This window comes from Prenolepis imparis, unplaced genomic scaffold (genome assembly GCF_030444845.1).
Source record: "Prenolepis imparis isolate NDT839.2.m4 unplaced genomic scaffold, iyPreImpa1.0 SCAF_2, whole genome shotgun sequence".
NCBI lineage: Eukaryota > Metazoa > Arthropoda > Insecta > Hymenoptera > Formicidae > Prenolepis > Prenolepis imparis.
The window spans coordinates 24,142,546-24,161,916 of NW_028141160.1; the positions used below are offsets into that span (position 1 = coordinate 24,142,546).

At 30.7% G+C, this 19,371-nt stretch overlaps 2 protein-coding genes across 3 annotated transcripts; one reads left to right on the top strand and one right to left on the bottom strand.

The window, feature by feature from the left end:
* Positions 1–3,106: 3,106 nt before the first annotated feature.
* Positions 3,107–8,992, top strand: LOC145933125 (uncharacterized). 2 transcript variants are annotated; one of them, XM_083032625.1, is made up of 2 exons: positions 3,107–4,898; positions 5,198–8,992. In XM_083032625.1, the coding sequence occupies exons 1-2, from the start codon at positions 4,890–4,892 to the stop codon at positions 6,326–6,328; spliced, it is 1,140 nt and encodes a 379-aa protein (XP_082888751.1). In that variant the 5' UTR covers positions 3,107–4,889; the 3' UTR covers positions 6,329–8,992. Both variants share the same exon structure in this region, with proteins under 2 accessions (XP_082888751.1, XP_082888752.1).
* Positions 8,993–9,084: 92 nt separating this feature from the next.
* Positions 9,085–16,668, bottom strand: LOC145933124 (cytochrome P450 4C1-like). The gene is made up of 11 exons (XM_083032624.1): positions 16,405–16,668; positions 15,306–15,483; positions 15,000–15,109; positions 14,425–14,515; positions 13,507–13,701; positions 12,575–12,641; positions 12,281–12,407; positions 12,074–12,158; positions 11,410–11,522; positions 11,054–11,291; positions 9,085–10,547 (listed from the first exon to the last, which is right to left on the bottom strand). Exons 2-11 carry the CDS (start codon positions 15,472–15,474, stop codon positions 10,207–10,209), a joined length of 1,536 nt encoding a protein of 511 aa, XP_082888750.1. The 5' UTR covers positions 15,475–15,483; positions 16,405–16,668; the 3' UTR covers positions 9,085–10,206.
* Between the last annotated feature and the right edge of the window lie 2,703 nt (positions 16,669–19,371).

Consider the following 19,371-nt stretch of genomic DNA (forward strand, 5'->3'; position numbering starts at 1 on the left):
CATGTTATGCTAAATCATGTTTTCTGCTAAATTGTTTACGACAATATAAGTACTTTAGCCTCGTTTTTTTCATCAGAAAAACTCAATTTTTTATGATTGGTAATTAATCTTCCAGTATTGCAATTGTATTGAAATAAAAACCATGTAAAAATTAAAAATGTTTTCTAATAAAACATTATACACATGTATATACGTATATACATACGCAAATATTATATACGTGCTTATATATACAGGGTGTCCCGAAACTACCGCGAGATATTTTAAAGGCAGATTCTCTGGCCAATTTAAAAACGATTTTTCCTCAGCGAAAATGTCGAAGCACCAATAATTTTCGAGTTATAAGCGATTAAAAATAAAGGGTTTCTCGTAAATTAAGCCCTCTAGAAATATAATATTAACAAAACCACATGCTTCAATTAATTTTAAGTAAAGTTTCTTTTAATAGAATTTTAATTTAAGGCTTAGTTACAAAGATACAAGATGACAAAAATTGGGAACATGCAAAAAATGATGGTCTCCCTCGACATTTTCGCTGAGGAAAAATCGTCTCTAAATGATCCCAGGAATCTGTCCCTGGAAGATTAATTATGAGTTTTGGGACACCCTGTATATATACATATATAATTAAAATGATTAAAACGCACGATTTATACGAGATAACAGTTTGCGGAAAATATCTTTATCATCGATATAGATTATCAGTGTTTGCTGTTATCTAAATAAAATTATATAGATGATCATCTAGATGAAATTTTGGCGTTATCTTATCTTTATATAGATAATAAAAAAATGTATTATCTATATCTGCATCTTAGATAAAAAAAAGTGTTATCTTTACTAAATTATCTAACATAATATTCAGATAATTTGGTTTAGAGTTTCATAGCACATGAAAATATTTTAAGTAATAGAACTTGAGCAGTAAACGATAAAAACTTATAAATAAAACTATAAATATATTATTCTATATCTATAATTTTCATTTTTTTATTTTACATTACATTTTTTAACTGTTTACATAAGCGATTTTAAAAATAATATTATCTGGAAGTTATGTAGATGAATCGTCATATAATTTTATCTTTTATCTATATATATTTAAAATAAAATCATCTTTATCTTATCTAAGATGAATTTACATATTTTTATCTCATCTTTATCTAGCTAATTTCAAAATCATCTAAGCACAACACTGTAGATTATAGATAAAAGAAGAATATGCAAATCAAGTGAATTACGATGCAAAAATGCATTACGTAAGGCAGAATATAAATAATACATATAAGTAATAAATTTTGTGTGATACGTTTAGTGATAACCATTAGCGTTGATTAATTTTTTCATAATTTTATGATTACTCGGTTTATAATGTAATATCAATAAGTTTTTAACGTATTCATAATCATATGTTTATATAGGTTTAAATAGTAATTAAATCTCTTTTCTTTCTTTATTTCACTAATATTAAATAAATAAATTTTATTTTAATGAAAATAATACAGTTACACTATAAATATTTTTTAATTAATTATTTAATTAGAAAAAAATTAATAAAGTAATATAATACGATTAATAAAGTAATAAATATTGATATTAATATATAACAAAATATGTATTTTTTATCTAACAAAATTATACAAATATTGCACTTTTCTTCGTTATATTATATTATTCAAAAACACAATCTATTGAAGTATTTTTCAGCAAATTCTCGTTAAAGTATTATATCATTAGAATATATCTGGTAGTCAAATATTAAAGTAAACGGAAATTTAAAACAAAGAAACCTTGATTTTCCAGGATCAAAATCCGTGTCCGATCATATACATATATACCAGATGTGAATCGTAATCACTGGCATACAAATGTTAGTGCAGTTCTTCTACATTGAATATTACATTTCTGCGCAGATAGTTGCATATGCCGCACGTACAAAAGCACTATTTTGTGTATGTATTTCTCGTCTACAGATTACAATAATTACATGGCGTAATTAATGGCGCAGCATGAATAGCAGAACCGCCTGATAGTCGATAATTATTATCTGTATTGCAATTTATCAACAGACGTGAGGAAAATCATGAAATATAAATAGGATATTGATGATGAAGTTTTTACATCGAAACAAGGACATCTTTCTGCGCATCATCTCGTCATCATCGATCATTTAACACGACTATATATATACACTTCGAAACTTATTTTTTTATTTATTTATTAAAACTATTATTCTTTTTATTTATTTATTTATTTATTTCTTAATTCATATCTTATGCGGCTTTGAATGGCTTTCAGTTTCTACAGCTGTTCTTTTTTGCATAAGCGTATTTAAAGTTGGAGTTATAATAAATCACATCTAATAAATAAATAATGAATAATATCATTATATATCAAATAACTCAAATAATTTAAATAAATTAAATAAAACAAATAAAATAAATAAAACAAATAAAACACCATAAAACATCATATAAAGTATAGTCTTGAATTTGAATATTGCAATTTAGAATTGAATTAAATTAAAAATTGAAAATGCCAAAACTAAAAATAAATTAAGAAATGTCTTATTTGTACCTTGTGTTCTTATAATTAAAGAATCGCAATTTTTATTGATACCAAATTATATAAAAATTATGTATTAATATCAAAAAGAAATCTTCTGTAATAGTATCAATTTAATAATCGAACGACTAACGTATAGCCTTTATATATTTTGACTGATCTTATGTCTGAAAAGCGAACTACATATATACTATGGCCCATATTCTGGATCTTATTCTTTTATCGATAAAAGCGCTTTTAAGCATACAGAAACAAATCTCAAGTTTGTAAACTTTGCTCTGATTGGTGAAATTTCAATCTAATCCCAATCTCAATCTCTAGTCTGATTTTACGGCTTAAAAGCGCTTTTATCAATAAAAGAAGATCCAGAATATATGGGCCTATATATATATATATATATATATATATATATATATATATATATATATATATATATTAGACTTTAGACGATGACATGTATGGTCAATCAACAACCAAGGTCACGCTGACGTTGATTATATAGCAATAATATGTTGTCTTCTGAGAAGAAGGTGTGCAGTGATCTTTGTTATTATATTTCGTATAGTACCGCCCATACAACTTAGCGTCACAGAATTGCATAACAATCTTTATTGACGTCCATATATACCTATATGTAATTGCCGGAAGATTCTTAACGTGTAAATCATGTCTGTGGAATTATGTCCGATGTTCGTCATGACATATATGAGAGAAACACACACACTGAAATATCTTATTAAATTTAATATTAAAGGCCAGAGCACAGACTTTTGCATAACGCATAACGCATATGCATAAGAAATTTGATTGGTCCATAAACGTATGCATAAGAAATTCAACCAATCGAATTTCTTGCATATGCGTTATGCGTTATGCAAAAGTTTGTGCTCGGGCCTTAAATATTATTGTAACGAGAGATGCTTGTTTAACAAAATTTTACGAAACTTTTCTCTGATCAAAAATAAAAATATCATTACATAATAAAAACTTAAAATTGAATTATAATATATTAAGAGTAAAATAAAAAGTAATTTTTATAAATAATTGAAAGTGCTATATATGACTACGTTTACATGGCTTCTAACTTCGACTTAGCAACACTGATGTTAATTATAACTCCTACTTAAATAGTGTGAGTTGCATTTACGCGTTCAAGTTTATTTTATTCCCATCAAGCTGAAATAGCTTATTAATATAATAAAACTTATTTCGACTCTTTCGAGTAAAGTGGGTCAAGGATTTTCATTAGTATCAATAATATATATAAAAGTACGAAAAATTAGATGCTTGCTTGTGGTAGGGTTGTGGTCTGCATATGTAAAAGTGACCTTTTACACGTCCTTTTTACATTGACATGTAAAAACCCTAAGGGCCACTTCGATCAAAACCTGATCAATTTAATCGTAATTATTGTATAGATTATAGATAAATGTGATTATCCATCTATTTCGATTTTTATAAGAATTATAAATGCGAGCTAGTAAATTATTTATAAATGTTGTTAATCGATATTATGACCTTGTTGCTTTATGCGACTTTTGGCCAACAATTGGTAAAAAAAAGAGTATAAAAACGAATAGATTCACAAATAAAAAACAGAATTCTGCTCTTGTGATGTGATCAATTACTTGACCCGACCTGAAAAATAAACTTATTCGCGGAGAAGACTGCGTAAAAAAAAAAAAAAACACGTCTGCACTTGTCCAAGGACAAACCGGATTATTAGAAATGCATATTGTATTAAAGCAATAACGTATATGTATATATATACGTTATTATATATAGAATGATTTAGTGATTTTCTGATGCGGTAGTCTGTATGAGTTTGTAGACTGTGCATTGAAAATTGAGATTAAAGATTCAAATTTGACCAATCAGAACATAGACATTTTAGTTCCCTTTGTTCTGATTAGTCAAATTCCATTCTTCAATTTTCAATCATTTGTGTCAGATTTGATACATGCTTAGGTTTGTTCTTTGTAGCTGATTTTTTTGCATTTTTGTTTTCTTTTTTCTAACTCTTCTTATAAATTTTTAGTAGAATTTTTAGTATATGTACACACATATATAACTAGTGCAGGAGTTCATTTATAGAACAAACCTAGATGAGTTTTACTAGCTCTACACTATAACGGAGAGCCGCGAGGACCGTGTAGTGAGACACACGTGCGTGGAATAGTGCTCCTTCGTCTTGAACTTATAAATTGAAACTTGAGCCATTTCCAGCCGGCTTGATAGCCGTAACAATTGCTCTCCCGAGTCAGCTACTCGGGTCTTGAGTGGGACCACAAGATATAACCAACGATTGACTCAGCTGTGTTTTTATGTGTGAAGTAAGACACCGCCATTTTGATCGGACGACCTCGTGGCTATTTCTCTCTTGCCTTAATCTTTATGGAGGATGTCGATCCAGGACCCCTTGCATGATGTTGGGCCCGGACCGTCCCTTCGCCTTGACAAAACCGCTTTGGCAGCTGCTTTTGCTAAAAATATTTGTAAATTGACGACACAGAATGACGAGGGCAGACTCGACTGTATCGCTTCCGCTCTTTCTCCTTTCTCGCCTCCTTCCGAATCTATGGATTCTGAATCCCTCATAACTAATGCTAACGATATCGCATCTTATCCACAGGGTTCTTTGCGTTCGGCGGATCATCCGATATCCTTGGGAGAGCCAAGCCGTAACCGACGATATACAGATAATTTAAGAGCGGATTCGGTCAGACCATCTAAGCGAAAGAAGGGGGAGTCGGTGGATGCTCCGGATGATGAGTTGATATTAATCGAGGAAAATAACGCTTCTAAGAATCAGGATAAGTCTGACAATTATTCTTATCCTGGCGAGGATCCAAAAGACATTTCATTCTTTTCGAACAATAGATATGACGTCACGGCTAGTGGGCCTTTTGACGTAGTCATTCAGACGAGTGAGGACTCTTCGTCTTCCCCTATCGATCCTATAGCTATTGGTCGTCTCCTGTACTCCAACTATAAAAAAGATATTGTCGAGCTTAGAAAGACAGGTTTTTCAAAAATAAATGTACAATTCAAATCGAGAGAGGTTGCGAACCGCCTTGTCTCATTTTCTAGTGCAGTTTTTAAAGATAAAAAATATAATGTATATATTCCTCTCTTTCGCACAACAAGAAAGGGAATAATACGTGGTGTCCCACTGAATTTGTCTGACGAAGAGATCTTAAAGGGCCTCGATTGTAAAAAATCAATTGTTAACTCTATCCAGAGATTGAATAGGAAAAGGAAAGCCCCCCCATCTACCGCTTCTTTAGAATCAAATAACTCTACTAACATTATCCCATCCAAAACAATTCTTATCACATTTAGAGGTCAAACTTTGCCTGATCAGATATATTTATATATGGTTAGACATTCCGTCTCTCCGTTTATTCCCTATAAGACCTCTATATGTTTCTCATGTTTTCGTTTTGGACACATGCGTTCACAATGTAAAGGTCGAGCCAGATGTTTATATTGCGGGGAAGAAAAACATTCCAACGAGGAAATATGTCCGAAGAAAAATAATCCGCCGATCTGTTTAAATTGCAGGGGCCCTCATAGAGCCTCTAATATTGAATGTCCTGAATATATTTTACAAAGAAAAATTCGTGAATATGCTGCCATTGAAAACATCTCGCTTCTTGAGGCAAGCCGCTGTATTCGCGGTCGGAAGGAGATGCCCTGTATAAATAATAAATTTAAAAATTTTCCTTCTTTGTCGGAAATTGAGCTCGAGTTTTGCTTATGATGCTTGTGTTGCTTCGCTTACGATCTGTCACCCCTCGTGTTCCAACTCCTATGCCCGAGCCCTATCTTCTGGTCCCCTCTCCTCCGACATAAAAAATCAGAATCAAAATCAAAACCAAAACAATGAAAATCTAAAACATAATCAAGTTAGTTCAGACCCGTCTTCGCATCGGGTTGTTGATTCCGCCGCGGGCGTTACTTCAAATTTGACTAGGTCACTTTCAAGACTAAAAAATCATTATTCGAGATGTAGCTCTAATCCTTATGACAAAAATAACAATAATAATTTGCATTTAGCTGGACCTTCGGGCTTTGCTTCAATTCCCAGACCCTCTCCCTCCCGTAATCCACCCCCCCTCATTTCCCCTAACGGTCGAACCCCACCGATATCGGGGAAAGGTGTTGCTCTTAATGTTGCCCCTGGTCCGTCACCGTACTCTCCGGTTCTTCCGGATTTTCTTTGTCTCTTTGGCTCCGATCCCGCTCTTTTGGAGCAATTCACCAATATTGTTTCCCTTCTAGTAGACAGGCTTGCGCCTTTTCTTAGGCTACTGGGGCTGTATGAACCGATTATTAATTTTATTAACACGCTGCTGAACTCCATGCTTCCTGGCCACTTCCCCACAAATATTACCGCTGATGTCTGATTCAACAGCTACAAACCTCACGCATGATTCCCACATTAACATCCTACAGTGGAATTGCCACTCTCTTCTGGCTAAGGTGGATGCGGCTTCCCTTTGTTCGAATTATGAGGTCATAGCCCTCTCGGAAACATGGCTCATGGGCGATTCTCGCTTCTCTTTGGCTGGATACAATGTCTTTCGTGAGGATTCCCTCACTCGGCACGGGGGTGGTCTGTTTTTGGCAGTTAGATCGTCGCTGTCACACACGCTGATAAACGGTTCTCCGGAATTTGACAATAGATTAATTAGTATGGCCATCTCATGGCCATTCATTACAATAATTTTGACCTCACCATTGTCTCCATATATAGATATCCCCGCGGCTCATTGACTCGATGTGAATATGACTCACTTTTTGATTTTTGTCGCTCTTTCTCACACGTGATTCTTTTAGGTGACTTTAATGCCCATCACCGAGCATGGGGTTGTGGGCGCTCCGACAGGGAAGGAGAGACGCTTCTTGCCGCGGCATTAGACGCTTCGTTTACCTGCGTTAATGACGGATCTCCCACCTATTTGACTCGGCCCTCTCAGGCCAGTTCGTCGATAGATCTTACTTTTATTTCAGCACCCTTGGTGGGCCTGTGTGAGTGGTCTGTTTTGGGAGACACCTTCCTTAGTGACCATTTTCCTACGGCTATCTCTTTTAACTCCCACATTGACAAGAGGAAATTTTTCTCGCATAGACTTAAACATTCAAAAAATATAGACTTGCGATTTGTTGCGAATTTGCGCTCGTCCCTGGGCTCCTTTCGTGAGTCGGTTGACGCTTCTGCAACTGATCCTTTGCAGAGGTATGAAAGGTTCAGGGATCACCTGCTGAATCAGTTTCCATCCCCGGGGAGGGGGAGACGTCCCCCGAGGATGCCTTCGAGCAGAAAGGACAGAGCTTCTCGGCCTGCCCCATGGTGGAGTGATTCTTGCCAGGAGGCTGTTGATGAGAGGAGGAGGCTTCTCTCAGTCTTCAAAAAATTTCCGATCTTGTCGAACTTTCTGGCCTTCAAGAAGCAGGAAGCCATTTCGAGGCGAACGCTGAGAGGAGAGAAGCGTAGAGGATGGCAGAGTTTCTGCCAGAGCCTCACACCGAGAACCCCGATTTCACGCCTCTGGAGGTTCGTGAAGAGATACAGAAACCGGCATCTTGCATCGGACGTCCCTCCGTCCTCCTCCACCCGGCGGGCATCGGAGGGCGTCCGAGATGCTATCTCATCACTTTGTCCGTCCTCTGTTCATCATAGGGCTTTTTCCGCCATGAGGGACCTGCCGAATGCCTATACTTGTGGGGTTTTTGATCAGTCTTTTTTTTTAAATTTATGTCTGCTAACCATACGCTCAATTTATTTTAACTAATTATAAATAAACTACTATTTCCTAAACTATGAGAATCTATTCCTAAATTTGCCCAAATGATTCCCAAGCGATTGGTATAATAGAAAATAAGAAATCTCTAATTCGTCTGCTAACTATATGGAGGTGAGGCCGAACTATGTGTTTGAGATGTGCGACCAAAACCGAGGCCCGATAGTAGTACCTATAGGTACCTATAGGTGGCGTTGCAATCACAAGATGCTCGTTAGTTTGAGAAAGAGGAGAGATTGCAGGATGAGGAGCAAGAAGGATAGAGAATGACTAACACTCTGCTAACACAAAAGTTCACCGTGTACGTGTGAGTTCCGTGAGGCAAAAGCGCAACCTTGCGGAGCATTAATAAACTACATTTAGGCTTGGAATTCTGTCGCACTTTTCGATAATTCCTCCATGCTAGTTCGGCCTCCTTATCTCTATTCTTCATGGCCGCGTAGGACGACATGTATTTTGTCGCGGCAGGTGGTGGGGCGGAGTTTAATTTGAATTGGGCTTTGGGCCGCACCGTACGACTGTAGGACAGTCTACGACACACGTTTTACCCGCGCAAAGGTGACGAATAGCCGATTATTTATTTATTCTCGCCGCAATGTGAGATCTGAGGTTTGACAATGAAGTCGCGGCATTTCTGACCGCGGTATATATCTAATATCTACGATTCGTCGTGTGTCATTCTCAATATGTTGGGGGTCGAAATCACACCATCTTAATATTTCAAGATATCTTTTATTGGGAGTAGAAATGCAGAAAAAAGTACATACCAGGTATATATTTGTCATTCATTTAAATTTAAACCTAAGTAAAGAATGATTTTTGTAAATTAAATTTATGCTTTTGTATGGCTATATATAATAAAAGGGCCACTTCAATCAACTACGACTAACTTTTAATAACCTCGAATCTGGTTAAACTATATTTGTTTCCTTTTAGATACGTTCTTAAAAAGAGACAAAGATATATATATATATATATATATATATATATATATATAGTTTAATCAGAGGTTAAGGTTAATCGTATAGTTGGTCGAAGTGAGGGCCAATTTCACCAACGTCGGTTTGTCTCTTTTTTATGAACGTATCTGAAAAGAAAATTTTAATCGGAGATTGAAGTAAATCGACGTTGGTGAAACTGGCCCTAAATTTGAGCAAATAATTAATTTAATTGTTATTGCGTAATCTTATAACGATAGATACTGTATATATATAATATATATATATATATATATATATATATATATATCTATCTCGATTAAATTAATTATTTATATATCATCTCAGAGCCTTCAAAATTATATACCTCATCTAGATTAAAACAATCAACGAGTAGAAAATAAATGTGCGTAGAAAACAAATCATTATTCCATTTTTTTTTAACTCTTGACTGTGCAATAATAGCAACGGAATAATATATTATTTGCTCCATATATGTTTCGTGATTTTTAAACCTATATATCTCATTATATTATTCACACAATCACTATTATATATATACATATATATATGTGTGTGTGTGTAAAAGTATTAATAATATATATTTTAGTATGGCTATATATGGCCGCATATATATATACTGATGCTATATATATGTACAATGACTATAATATATATATATATATACACAACAAATATTCATTTCTCTTTATAGTGCGCAATCTTTACAACTTTTTTTGATTACGGAATTGGAATGTTTTCATATCGTTATTAAATATATGTATATATATATATATATATATATATATATATATAAAACATTCCAATTCCGTAATCGAAAAAAGTTGTAAAGATTGCGCACTATAAAGATAAATGAATATTTGTTAGTAAATTAATTATTTCTTTGGCGTGAAATGAATGAATACATCTTCGCATGGTCGTAAAATAAGAGAGGGTCCAAACTGAACCTGATCCGGTGTTTTTACACTTTTCACTCTCCACTTTCTTAAAATAGCTGTTAATATCGTTTTCTCTTCGAGTAAAGCAAATCTTAGGCCGATACAGTTTCTCGGGCCAGCGCTGAACGGAACATAGGCATATGCATTTCTATTTTTCGAATTCTCCGGAAGAAAGCGATCTGGATCGAACTTTTCTGGATCTGGCCAAACTCTTGGATTCCTATGCATTAATAAAATATCGAGTTCAACTGTAACACCTTTTGGGAGGGTATATTCACCTAAAATAAAACAGAGTGTATATAGTATTCTGTTATATAGAAAATTTTATATCGATAAATTTTTTAATATAAATGTTTTATTATATCTAAAAAATTGAGCTTGTAAAACCCCAATATATAAACCTACTTTTGTTAAATCTATTTTATACAATTTGTATATGATAATTCGTGGTAGAATTCTACTCTTGCAATAAAAATATTTAAAGAATTCGAATTTTATACGCGCGGCATAAAATGATAAATAGAACTTTATCTTGAATTCTGTCGCAAATTAGAGACCGTTTAAAGTGGATTTTAAACTATTCATCTTTTGCTGAATTTATTTAGCCTTTAATAAATAAGAAAAATAAATTTTTCAGAAAAGAAACACACATATATTGTCTATCATTTAAGTAATAACATTTACGTTTAATTGAACGAATTTTACAAATTTACATATTAAATTAATGTGAATATCTTAACATTTATTTTAGCTTAATATTAATAGAAATAAAGTTTTATCATACCTAGGTTTACATCTTCCATTAAATTCCTAAGGACTATAGGTACACTTGGATATAATCTCAGCGTTTCCTTTATGATTCTATCGAGATATTTTAATTGCGATAGTTCCTTTACACTAGCTGGTGTCTCGGTATCTTTGAAAACTTCTTCGAGCTCTTCATGAACTTTTTCTTGATGCTCGAGATTATTGCCCAAGAGAAAGAGTGTCCAGGTTATTGCAACCGCAGTTGTGTCGTGACCCTATTTCATTATTATATCCTTATTCAATTTTATACTAACATTTCATTTGTAACTATATATATTACTGACAATGAGTCTAATAAGTTTTGCGTTGAATTGTAAAGATTCTTTCTCTTACTTCGAACATGAATGTGTCGACTTGTGCCCTCAATTCATTATCGGTTAATGGAATTTCCTCCTTTTCATTCTGATCTAGTAATAGATCCAGAAAAACTTTCCTCTTCCGCTTACCTAATGCAATAAATTTCACAAGAATGATTTAAAACATATTTACACAATCCTTTTAAAACAAATATACCGGGTGTCCCATTTTAAAGGACCCACTCAAATATCTCAGAAACACTGCGTTAAATCGAAAAATGTTTCCTACAAAAGTTGTAGGGTTTCGAGGGGGACATAACATAGTAATATTCATATGACCTTGGGCGGCGCCTCCAAGGTCAAGTAAAGGTAAGAATGAATTTTTTAAATAAAAACCCATATTTTTTATTATAACATCTTTTTCTACTAATTAATTTGAACAACTTTTATCTGAAGCATTTTTTAATTTTCCTAATATTTTTTCTTCTTTTCAAAATTCATTCTCACCTTCATTTGACCTTGGAGACGCCGCCCAAGGTCATATGAATATTACTATGTTATGTCCCCCTCGAAACCCTATAACTTTTGTAGGAAACATTTTTCGATTTAACGCAGTGTTTCTGACAATGAGATATTTGAGTGGGTCCTTTAAAATGGGACACCTGGTATATATATAAAACGAGATAATTTAATAATCACACCTATATCAAGTTCATCATCATCTTCGTTTTCTGATGTGGCGGCATCATTTTGCGATTGTCGTGCAATCTTTTTCTTATTTATTACCTGAAATTTATTACTTATTAATTAATTATTTATTTATTGTAAACTTGTTAAATTCACTTAAATAAAAAAAGCATGAATAATTAATTTAGTCAAATTCTGCCGATATATCTTTTGGCGCGTACTTCTCTCGTGAAGTTATGCAGTCTATTAACGCCTGAATTATATTCCTTTCCTGAAGGAACTAAGTTATACACCCAATCTTGCCAAAGCCACGGTCGGAATATTCGCTGGCGTATTAATGTAGAGTTTCTAAAAACACGATTGAAACATTAAACCCCGATATAACAGCATATATTTATGCTGTTATGTCAATTAATTAATCACATAAAATTTGCTGTTAATTTTTAAAAAAATTTTAATAAATTAATGATGCTATTAACTATTTTATTATTAACAAAATATGCAACTCTCTATACCTATGTATTGTAGTGGTATACTTGGTTTCAACTTCTTGAGCATGTATATCTACACCCATTGCCGTTTCTGTAAAATAATGATTGTTAGTATATTAGATAGCTTTCTCGTCAAAGTATGTTATATTATAAATTTCAGAATAAAAATAAAATTAACACTAATAACTCTCCTAAATAATTATAGAGTCGAATAGTTAATTTTATTATACACAAAAATGAATACCGACATAAAAAAAATTTGCTTATATTTAAATATGTACAAGTGTATAAGCTCCTTATATTTATATATATATATTCACAATTAAATAAACTGTGATATAACATTTAATATGAATCTTAAACGTGTCCGTTTGCAATATCGATAATCGTGCTCATCAAAATTATATCGGCATTATAATCCGTGATCATACATATATAATAAGAAGAGAAAGAATTTTGCTGTTGCAGTAAAAAAATCTCATTATTATCACTATACATTTAATAAACTTTGTGAAAATAAATGACATTCGATACAGTAATCAATTATTCGATATTATAAGTAAGACTTTATTTTCTCGACACAAACAGAAAAATCTCGTGTGCTAATTAAATTTGATTATGGAAACTTAATTTAAATGTTGAAGCAAAATAATTTATTTCTTCAGTAAATATTTTTAACAGTCTATTACTTATTTGATAACGAAATAAATGATAATAAGCAATTCAATTTATTAATGACGAAACAGCTTGCCGATTCAGCAAAATTTAAATTTAATACTCATCTTGACAAGTCTTTCTATTATCCATATCATAATTAATAAAATTTGATGCTGAACGTAAAATATATTATGTCAGCAATATATTTTTGTATTCAAAAAATATTATATATTATAAATAACAATGTGAAATATATATATGGATATATATGTATATATTAATGTATATTTATTTATTACCGCATATAACGTCGAGAGCAACATTGTTAGCGAACGGAAAAATATTGATAGCATTCCCTAGATTTTTCGCTATCTCCTTCTCGAGACATTTTGTTAGAATCTCTGCTTTTTCAGACATAACCACAGCAAATTGATCCAATATACTAAAATGGAATGTTGGCCCGATGAGTTTTCTGTCACGGAACCATTGCTTTCCTAAAGTAATATCAATCAGCTATACATTTATCTTAAAAAGTAAAAGATATTAAAAATATAAATGCGTATAGATATAGATGTAGTAACAATTCCAGTAAACACACAAAGTAAAAATAACATAACATCAATGTTATAATTTCCCACTCAAAAATGTAACCGTGTAATATAACATGTCTTGTACGTAACAGTTACATTGTTTAGTGGGAAATTATAACATTGATGTTATGTTACTGTTACTTTTGCTATATCTTGTTTCTTGTAATATTTTATAATTTTGTTTTTCTGACATCGCTATTGAATATTTGCAATGTAAATAAGGAGAGTTTCATAATGTTTTAAAGCGCTTCAATTTATATGAATATGACATCATATTCATATCATGATATCATATGAATTTATAATACCACTGTTGATGAGTTACATAAAATCAGTTATGTGTAAGTAAAGACATGAGGATGAGAATACAAAAGAGTATATTTTTTCTCTTGTGCAAAGGTGTAGATATATGTATATAAGTATACAAAATTTGCGTATTTGTATTAGTAGTATAAAACTTTACTCTTTCGTCTTTTTGTGATTTTCAAAATACTTTCGTGAATGATCATATATATATATATATCAAAAACGCATATAATCTAATGTAAACTAATGTAATTGCAATTTATTTTTTATCTTTAATAAGATAATATAAACAGACATAAAAGAGTTAATTTATGTGTTTACCTGTAGAAGTCAGAAGTCCTTTGCCTAACCAAGAATGCATCAAATTATAGACTTCTCCTTTATCGATATTTACGGTGCTGGGCAAAATAATCTGTAAAAGTGAGTTTAAAAAGAATATATAACCGTATAAAAAAATAATTCATCACATTTGTTATATAAAATTTTTTTTCCAAATTTTTATTTTTTTTTGAAAACAGCCTCGTATGCAAAAATTGTATTCTATATTTTCAATTTTTTTAAATAAATAATTACGTTTTGTTTCTAATCATAATAGGGGTACGCACAAAACACATAATTATTTTCAAGATAAAATTAATAATTGACTAAATTGGCTAAAATAAGGATTTTAACTTTTGAAAGTAAAATTTGACCATGTGAATAATTAATTCGTTGGAGAGGCAGAATAGTTTTCCTACGTCAATAAAATATAATAGACGTAAATAGTCGCTTAAAATCTAAGTATATCTCCTTTTTATTATATAATGATATATGTCATATATGCCTTATTCATCAATACTTTATATTAACAATAATTAAATTAAATTAATAAATAATAAGATTCTTTTCATTCTCACCTCTAAAAATTCAGGTTTATGGAGACTAATAAATGGTTTTGTACCTATCCAAAATAGGAAGATTCCTTCTTTAAAACGTAACATACGTTCAGTCAGCCATTTTATAAGTTCTGTAAATGAGCACACACACACACAATCAGATATTTAATATTTACTAATTATTATATTGATTTATAAAGTAAATAGACGAATATTTTGTCTTAAGTCTTTTGCTAAAAATATATATTTAAATGAGGAAAAATATATATGTATATATAAATTTATAAAAGCATAAATGTCAATATTTTTATTCACAAAGTTCTTTACCGTAATCTGTTAATTTTATTAGTTCAAATGCCACGCCAAAAGGAAATCCACCGCATTGAGGAATGTTTTTAAGCTTTCGTCGAAGAATATAGTGATGATACAATATCGATAAAATTGCCGGGATTATTAAAACAACGAACAGAGCATATGGTAAAGAGATAAAGTCCATTCTTGCATCCTGTAAACATGTTCAAAAGTTTGAGTTATTAAATAAATGCTTAAATTTTACTATATATAGATATACTTGTTAAAGTAGAATTACATTGAAATCTTACATACACAGACACATTGAAAAAGATTTTATTATAGAATGTACATGTATGTAATCGTATGTCAATGCATAATGCTTATATATATTTTATTATTATATCTCACTGATAACATTATCCAATAATATTTAAAGATGATCTATTGATGATAATATGAAGATTATCATATGCATATAAATATATATCAAAGTCGAATGTGAAATCAATGTAAATGAAAATATTTCGTCGGCGAAATATTTCTCGATTATTTCTCGATTTTTTATGTAACTCGTTCAAACGTGGAATCTGTGCTCATTAATATCAAAAGATTCACTAAAATTACAATAAATTTTTTATATTACATTTCTTAGCCATGTATTATTGACATCTTTAAAAAGATTTATTGTTTATAAAAAATGTATAAATATTCTCCCTTTAATAAAAATTTAAAGACATGGTGAGCATTTACAAAATATTGAGCTGATATAATTTTTAATCTTTGATCAAATATTTATACAACAATGTAAGCGCTTCAGCATCACATTGTTTCCATCGTCACTGTTTAATTGAAATAGCCTCGGAGAATTATAAATCACGAGATTTAAATACACAGTTAATTATTCTGCGTCCGAAAAAAATTACTTACCATAATTTTATATAATATATACAGTTTAAAAAAGTAAAGAAACATTGATTTTATTATCATAAAATATTCGCCCATACTTTATTTATTGAGTTTTTTTATTAAATCCTATTTAACCTTGCACAAATTGTTTCGAAAAAAGTAAACAGCAAAACCAATGGTTTTAACTACATATGATACTGAAAAAATGTAAGATTTTGATACTTACTGTTTGTTCACGTCGGAACACTTAACATTCAAAACAACAAAGATATTTGGCACTTTTATCACTGCTTTATCACTATAATTATATAGACAATTTATCGTGTGTGTGCTTTATATAAATGTAGTTGTATCATAAAATACAATGAGATATCTTAAAAGAAAAAAAAAATTCTTTTCAAAAAAAGTTTAAAAAAAATTTTTTTAAACAGCAAAAATCAATATAAGAACTTCACTTCTTGTCAATTTAAGATTCAATCGCGAAATGATACTGCGAGCTTGATATTTTTATTACGGATGTCTCTTTCTTGGTTTGCACTCTAGGTTGCAAATAAAAAATATATATATATATATATACTCTCTTTCTCTCTCTCTCTCTCTCTCTCTCTCACACACACGCAATAGCGAATGAACGTGGATTACTTTATTTCATCTGAGTTCTCGCATAGAATAGTGAACTGACTTTTTATGATGATAAAGTATGGGTAAAAACAAGTGCATATACACATGCAGTATAAGGCGAAACATAGTATAACGCATACATATTATGAGCTTTATCTCCCCCCCCCCCCTCTCTCTCTCTCTCTCTCTCTCTCTGACAATTTGTGAGATACCTATATCTCTATTTTATGCGTAGTAATATAATGCATATGTGTATATGCATTATATTACTATGATGTACATTTTCTTCATGTTATGCTAAATCATGTTTTCTGCTAAATTGTTTACGACTATATAAGTACTTTAGCCTCGTTTTTTCATCAGAAAAACTCAATTTTTTATGATTGGTAATTAATCTTCCAGTATTGCAATTGTATTGAAATAAAAACCATGTAAAAATTAAAAATGTTTTCTAATAAAACATTATACACATGTATATACGTATATACATACGCAAATATTATATACGTGCTTATATATACAGGGTGTCCCGAAACTACCGCGAGATATTTTAAAGCCAGATTCTCTGGCCAATTTAAAACGATTTTTCCTCAGCGAAAATGTCGAAGCACCAATAATTTTCGAGTTATAAGCGATTAAAAATAAAGGGTTTCTCGTAAATTAAGCTTTCTAGAAATATAATATTAACAAAACCACATTCTTCAATTAATTTTAAGTAAAGTTTCTTTTAATAGAATTTTAATTTAAGGCTTAGTTACAAAGATACATGATGACAAAAATTGGGAACATGCAAAAAATGATGGACTCCCTCGACATTTTCGCTGAGGAAAAATCGTCTCTATATGATCCCAGGAATCTGTCCCTGGAAGATTAATTATGAGTTTTGGGATACCCTGTATATATAGATATATAATTAAAATGATTAAAACGCACGATTTATACGAGATAACAGTTTGCAGAAAATATCTTTATCATCGATATAGATTATCAATGTTTGCTGTTATCTAAATAAAATTATATAGATGATCATCTAGATGAAATTTTGGCGTTATCTTATCTTTATATAGATAATAAAAAAATGTATTATCTATATCTGCATCTTGGATAAAAAAAAGTGTTATCTTTACTAAATTATCTAACATAATATTCAGATAATTTGGTTTAGAGTTTCATAGCACATGAAAATATTTTAAGTAATAGAACTTGAGCAGTAAACGATAAAAACTTATAAATAAAACTATAAATATATTATTTTATATCTATAATTTCCTTTTTTTTATTTTACATTACATTTTTTAACTGTTTACATAAGCGATTTTAAAAATAATATTATCTGGAAGTTATCTAGATGAATCGTCATATAATTTTATCTTTTATCTATATATATTTAAAATAAAATCATCTTTATCTTATCTAAGATGAATTTACATATTTTTATCTCATCTTTATCTAGCTAATTTTAAAATCATCTAAGCACAACACTGTAGATTATAGATAAAAGAAGAATATGCAAATCAAGTGAATTACGATGCAAAAATGCATTACGTAAGGCAGAATATAAATAATACATATAAGTAATAAATTTTGTGTGATACGTTTAGTGATAACCATTAGCGTTGATTAATTTTTTCATAATTTTATGATTACTCGGTTTATAATGTAATATCAATAAGTTTTTAACGTATTCATAATCATATGTTTATATAGGTTTAAATAGTAATTAAATCTCTTTTCTTTCTTTATTTCACTAATATTAAATAAATAAATTTTATTTTAATGAAAATAATACAATTACACTATAAATATTTTTTAATTAATTATTTAATTAGAAAAAAATTAATAAAGTAATATAATACGATTAATAAAGTAATAAATATTGATATTAATATATAACAAAATATGTATTTTTTATCTAACAAAATTATACAAATATTGCACTTTTCTTCGTTATATTATATTATTCAAAAACACAATCTATTGAAGTATTTTTCAGCAAATTCTCGTTAAAGTATTATATCATTAGAATATATCTGGTAGTCAAATATTAAAGTAAACGGAAATTTATAATAGAGAAACCTTGATTTTCCAGGATCAAAATCCGTGTCCGATCATATACATATATACCCAGGGTCGGATTAACCTAATATGCGGCCCTAGGCAGATTTTGGTGGGGGCCTATGTAGGATTTTTTGAAAATTAATTGAACATTTGAGCACTAAAAAAGGAACTGTAATTAATATAATACAAATAATAACTAATAGTGAAATGCATCATTAACCATTTACGAATTTATTTATAAAATATAATTTTTTTGGTTATAAAAAAAATTATTCTTCATTGGTTGGTGGGGGCCTTTTCGTGGTGTGGGCCCATAGGCAGTGCCTAATTTGCCTATGCGTTAAGCCGGCTCTGTATATACCAGATGTGAATCGTAATCACTGGCATACAAATGCTAGTGCAGTTCTTCTACATTGTGAATATTACATTTCTGCGCAGATAGTTGCATATGCCGCACGTACAAAAGCACTATTTTGTGTATGCATTTCTCGTCTACAGATTACAATAATTACAT